Source organism: Eretmochelys imbricata, chromosome 6 (genome assembly GCF_965152235.1).
Source record: "Eretmochelys imbricata isolate rEreImb1 chromosome 6, rEreImb1.hap1, whole genome shotgun sequence".
In the NCBI taxonomy this organism is placed as follows: Eukaryota; Metazoa; Chordata; order Testudines; family Cheloniidae; genus Eretmochelys; species Eretmochelys imbricata.
Genome location: NC_135577.1, coordinates 306251 through 312250, shown reverse-complemented (window position 1 = coordinate 312250; position 6000 = coordinate 306251). Strand labels below are relative to the sequence as shown.

The 6000-nt window shown below is 48.9% G+C and overlaps 1 protein-coding gene across 1 annotated transcript; it reads left to right on the top strand.

Moving 5' to 3' along the window:
• The first annotated feature begins 239 nt into the window (after positions 1-239).
• Positions 240-5275, top strand: LOC144266298 (uncharacterized). Its single transcript, XM_077819741.1, has 6 exons — positions 240-940; positions 1246-1327; positions 2608-2631; positions 3364-3637; positions 3839-3989; positions 4251-5275. Exons 1-6 carry the CDS (start codon positions 398-400, stop codon positions 4656-4658), a joined length of 1482 nt encoding a protein of 493 aa, XP_077675867.1. The 5' UTR covers positions 240-397; the 3' UTR covers positions 4659-5275.
• The last annotated feature ends 725 nt before the right edge of the window (positions 5276-6000 follow it).

Genomic DNA, 6000 nt, shown 5'->3' with positions numbered 1-6000 from the left:
ATGAACTAGGGTTAGGTTCAAACAAGAATGAATTCAGGGCAGTCCACTGGCCTGTGTTATACAGGACTTTTCAGCAGATGATTACAGGGGTCCCTTCGGGTCTTAGAATCTATGAATCTGTGAGTCTGAAAGAAGTGGAATTTGTCTCCTAATGACTCATGTTTTTACTATTGTATTATTGTGGTGGCGTCATTTCCGGTAAGTCAGATGCCGAAGGTCTCTCTGGCAGAAATAACCGGCTGATTCCGCCTGCAAACAACACTCCCTTCCCCCATGCAGCTCAGCTATGAGCAGGAGAGGGGGTGCCTTTACAGGAAATGCAGAGCTGAACCACAAGAGTTTGTCAAGGGACTGAGGAGGGCTCAGCCCTGCCAGGAGCCATCTGTGCCTCGCAGGGATGGCAGGCAAGTACCAGAGTGAGGCAGGAGTGCCAAGGGAAATGGAAGAGGAACAGGTTGAGTTTCCTTCACATGTCCAGGAGTTACTGAAATGCTTCTTGGGGAACCATGTGTATCCCGAGCAAAAGGAACACCAGAGAAGAAAGCAGGAGTGCCAGCTGGTGCAAGCTCTGGTCAGCAGGATCATGGCTTCAGTGTGTAAGTGCAAGGTGGAGCTGTTCACGGGGGAAGCCATCCTAGTGGGCAGCCAAGCCCAGGACCTCCACGTCCAGACAGAGTCCAGCAGCAGCGACTACGACTTCCTGGTCCCCATCCATTACAACATGAACCTGATCCTTATGGGCAGCCTGTACAGCAAGCTGTACACCCCAAAAGGTCTTCTGCCTGTCTGGGACAGCTTGAAGCCCGAGGTGCCGGTGTACCGCTGGGGGAACAAGGTGGTGGTGGATTATAACAAGATGATAATGAGAGATCTCTTGGAGAGGAAGACTGTAGACATGGACCTCACAGAGGAAGACATAAAAACAATAAATAAGCAGCAGGTAAGTGAGATCACAGGGCATTCAAAAAGTCACCCCCGGCTAGCCCAGCTCTAGGATCTTCCCCCCGGCACCCCCTCAGGTCTTCCAGTGCCCCTCGATCCTGATCTGCAGCCCCTGGCTAGCCCAGCCCGGGGCTTTCTGCCCCCGCAGCTCTGCTGGCATCCCTTAGTCTCCACCCACAGCCCCCGGTCTCTCAGCCCTGGACTCCCCACCACAGCTCTGCTGGTACCACTCAGTCCCAACCTGCAGCTTCCTCTTGATTTGGATTAAAGCATCTAAAGATGTCTTATTACATCCCTTTTCAGCTACAGATTTGGAAGAATGGCATTGATCCATTTCGTGTAATGAAAACATTGTGGGACTGTGTCCAGGAAGCTCTGACTAAAGGTAAGTTTCTTTGTGAATATTAATTCATTATTACTGCATCAATTAATTAAGGCCACAGGAAGATGATAAACACTGCCATAACGTGTTTGTTTTGTTTTGCTTTCTTGTTTTTTTTCTATTAACTTTTAATTTTTTTAAATATCTATATATATAAACAACAAACATAACAAACTATACGTAAACTTCTCGAGAGGCAATGTGCTTGGAGTCGGGCTCTCCAAGGTGGATGTGCACCCAGTGCCCTGGGATCATGGGGGTGTGGGGGTGGGTTGATACAGTGCACTGGAATTGTGGGGGGGGGGGTAGATGCTCTCACTGCACTGAAATCTTCAGGGGAGGGGGTAGAGGCTCCCAGCACACCAGAGTCCTAGAGGTGAGCTGGGGTGGGTGGATGCGCCCGGCACAATAGACTCTGGATCACCCGGTGTCCGGTTTACCTCCTGCCACCCCACATCTGCTACATTAAAGAACCAGTTAGTACCTGGGATTTTCTCCCCATGAAGAGCCTTATACACTGTAATCAAGTCACCTCTTACTCTTTTTTTTTTTGTTTTTTTGATAAAGTAAAGAGATTGAGCTCTTTCCAGCCTCGTCTACACAGAAAAGTTAGGTGCATAGCTACAGCACTGAGGGGTCTGAATACTCCGTACCGCGAGTGCCGTAACTAGGGCGACCTAAACCCCAGCAGCTCGAGTGAGGAATATTTTTCAGGTTTATCTTTTTGCCACCTGCTGAAAATTCATTCTTTAACTTCCCAAGTAGTTTGCCAAAGAGGTGCGACCTTGGTAAAGGGCATAACACCACCTTGCACTGGGTAACCGTTGTGCTTTTATATCCATGTCCTGAGGATGTTCTTAATTCCATTTCCACCGGGCTTGTGTTGCTGTAGCTCCAGTCAATTCCTTGCCAAGCGCGACAGCCCTTTAATATTGGTAGAACAGCACCCATGCGAGCAGGGGTTGTAAGGATTTTCCTATACTGGGATAAAAATCATCCCCATAAGTGAAGTAGTTAAACAGTGGAACAGTCGAGAGTGGAACAGGGCTAACTGATCGTATTTCCAGTGTGTGTTGATTTCAGCACTTAAGACAACCCCGTAGCTGTAACTGTGAGTTGGCCAAGACTTGATTAATATAGGCACAAAGAAATTCGACTTCTTCCAACCCTGCAGGAATCTCATCATTTTCTTCCAGTTTTACCTTTGTGATCAACCTTCTATACAAGACTCTGAGTGTCATAGATTTTAACTAGCCCTTTTCTTCTCCCATCTCTGTTTTTAGAGAGAAGCCTTGCTACCGGAATTAGTAAGTAAAAGTTATATACATTAAGGGACTCTGTAAGTGGAGAAATTATAAGCATGAGGGAAATACAGAAGGGAAAACTGTTAAATTGCATAGGGTAAAATAGTAAATACATTGAAAAGGGGGCTATGGGTCAGGTTTGAGGGGCATGACAGAGCTGTGCGGGGTGGGAGAACTCCTGGCTGGGATAGTAGGGGCTGCTGGTTGGGGTTCAGGGGCACAAGCAGAGCTGTGCGTTGGGGAAGCCTACAGCTGTAATAGCGGGGTCTATGGGTCAGGGCATCGGCAGAGCTGGGGGGCATAAAGGGGGAAGCCCAGGGCTGGAGTTCAGGATTAAGGGGCACCAGCAGAGCTGTATGGTGAGAAATTTTTCACTGTTCCTTCATAATCTGTCTCGCATATTGGAGTTCCCAGAGTTAGGGATTAGGGAGTCAGGATTCCTGGTTTCTATTCTCAGTTCTTCCACTAACTCATCGTGTGCCCATGGAGATGAAGTTAGTTACACAATGTCAAAGAGACACAGAAATAGAATCCAGGAATGCTGGCTGCCAGGCCCCACTGCTCTCACCGCTAGACCCTGCTCCCCTCCCAGAGCTGGGAGAGAACCCAGGAGTCCTGGGATCTTGGCCCTCATTCCCTTAACCTTTGCTCTTCCATCATCTCAGATCTGCAAAGCTTTGACCTATGTCAACTGTTTGCTTTTAACTCCCACTCCTCTGTCTTGCCCTCTCCAAGGAAACATTAAACTGGAGAACACTGTGGGTATTACACCAGTTAGTCCAGCTGTGCAGCTCAGTGCAGAGGTGAATGGCCGACCTGTGTCTATAGACCTGGTGCCCACCATCCGGAATAAAGTGGACATGTCCATGGATTGGCCAAGGCAGGATCTCAGGTGGCTTTCCGACTGGTGGGACCGGGAGCAGGGCACTGAGCAGAGAAAACCCACCTGGAATATCATGGAAATTTACAAAACTGGGACCGATCTGGTGGCCAAGAATTCATACTGGAGGTAAAAATGCAAATCTCATTTGTTCCAGCAGAAGGCATCAGAAATGTACACCGAGCAGGGCTCATCCCCTCCAGCAGGGGGCGCAGGGACACACACACACACACACACACACACACACACAGAGTGTAGGTTTGGGATGGGGGTCTGTCTGACCCTGTACTCCCATTCAGCCCTGCCCCATTTCCCTCCACCTCACTCCAGGCTGACCTTCTCCCTGGCTGAGACCCAGCTCCTCAAGGACATTGACGCCGATGGTGGGTGCAGGCTGAAGGTGTTGCGGATGCTGAAGCAAATCAATATGGAAAAGTGGGTACCGTGCTACGGCAAAGTCCTGACCTCCTACCACCTGAAGGTAACTCAAACTGGGGAGCCAGGGTAGGAGAGGGTGGAAAATGGGTGATAGGAGCATCCTCGGATATAGGGGAGAAAGATCTAGAAGGCTGGGGGGGGGCGGGGGGGGGGGCTGGGAGCCAGGATTCCTCAGTTCTCTCCCCAGCTCTGGGAGGGCAGGGGGTTAGGGGAGGGGGGCCAGGAGCCAGGACTCCTGGGTTCTAGCCCTTGTTGTGGGAGGGTAGCAGTCTCTAGTGGTTAGAGCTGCATATTTCTTTTGCAGATGGTTCTTTTTTGGGCTTCCCACCTCAACCCAGAGACAGAGAACTGGGCCATGGAGCTGGATGCTCTGGGGACCCTGCTGAAGGTGCTGGAGTTCAGCCTGGAGAAGAAACAGCTGCCCAGCTACTTCCTGCCTTCGATGAATTTCTTCGACTGGCACCGGAGTGAGGAAGAGAATTCCCTGAAAAACCGGGTGCTGGAGGTGCTCAGACTGGAGGTGAGGCTGATGAGATGCAGCCCAGAACAGTACCTCCAGCTGAGCTACGACCTGGCCAAGCCCCGAGGGCCGGGACCCTTCATCCAACTGGCGCGGGAGCTGGACGAGTTTAGAAGGAAGCATCAGAAAGACTTTGAAAAGTTCAAAAACCTGAAGATATCTTTTGACAGAAGCCTCTTCAGGGAGTTGTGAGCAACCTCTGCTCCCACAGCTGCTGCGTTTTCAGCCCGTCCAATGCCCTTAACCTTGCCCATTTTAACATAGCAGAGCCTAACAACCGTTTTATTTATTTCCCCCTACTTGCTGTTGCAGTTTCAAGAACTTCCTTTGTTTTTCCTGGAAGCACGCTTAGCAAATCAATGATATTTTACCCCAAACTACCCCCCCTTCAAGATCAGGTCAGGGATCAAGTTCCTAGCAATGTTCAGCTAGGCTCTGAGGTGCCCTGCGCTGTCATTTGGACCTCTAGGGCTACCCCGAGACATCAGCACCATTGCTCTCAGGAGGCAGCAGGCCCATGTGTTCTGGTTTTACCCTGTCCTGCGGCTCTGTTGTCTTATTCTCTTGTATTTGTTGCCTGTCTGAGACCCTCTCAGGCAAGACGGCTGCTTTGATGCCCCTTATCTCCCTCCTTCCCTGGGATTTGGAGGTGTTGCCTATTCTTCTGTAGTATGTCTCCACCTGGGGTGACAGCCTCAAATGACCCCAGGGCAACCACTGCATCATTGTGAAGTGGAGGCAGCTCCTGGGATCCAAATCATACTGACAGGTACTGACATCTGATGAAGTGAGCTGTAGCTCACGAAAGCTCATGCTCAAATAAATTGGTTAGTCTCTAAGGTGCCACAAGTACTCCTTTTCTTTTTGCGAAATCATACTGAGTTTTTTGTTCTGCCTCGTCTGTCTCTTTATAGATCTGCAAGTCATAGAATCATAGAATATCAGGGTTGGAAGGGACCTCAGGAGGTCATCTAGTCATCAAGTCCCCAGTGTCTTGCTGATGTCCGTGTCTGACAGTGAAAGCATTCTTCTTCTCCATTTTCTGTTGAACAGAATGGCAGCAGGGGACACACCCTGGGAGCCAGTCTGTAATGTCATAGGGCTAAATACAGATCAGAGTCTGACTCGGAAGTCCTTTTCAGTAGAGGCTTTAGACTTTTGACACTGTTCTCCACCATCCCGTTCGATGGGGATAGCATGAACAGGGGTTCTCACAACAAAGTTTTTGGTGGCCCCCGAGTGCGGCCACCAGATCTTGCAAGTGGCCGCTCTGACAATATTTCCTAAAATACTTAATTAATTTTAGGAAAAACAAATAAATATGCATGTGTCCAAATTACTGTAGTTTATTTAGGTAGGTTTTTGGGTTTTTTTTGAAGACTCAATAATAAAAATCATGTCTCTGTTCTTTACTGGACCTAAACAGAATAGAAACACAAATAAGTTGCTTTACATATTTTTCTTTTTTTGGTAGAGGTTTTGGTTTTTTTTTTAGATTTGCTAGGTAGTAAATCTGCCACTGTGAAAAGTGAGA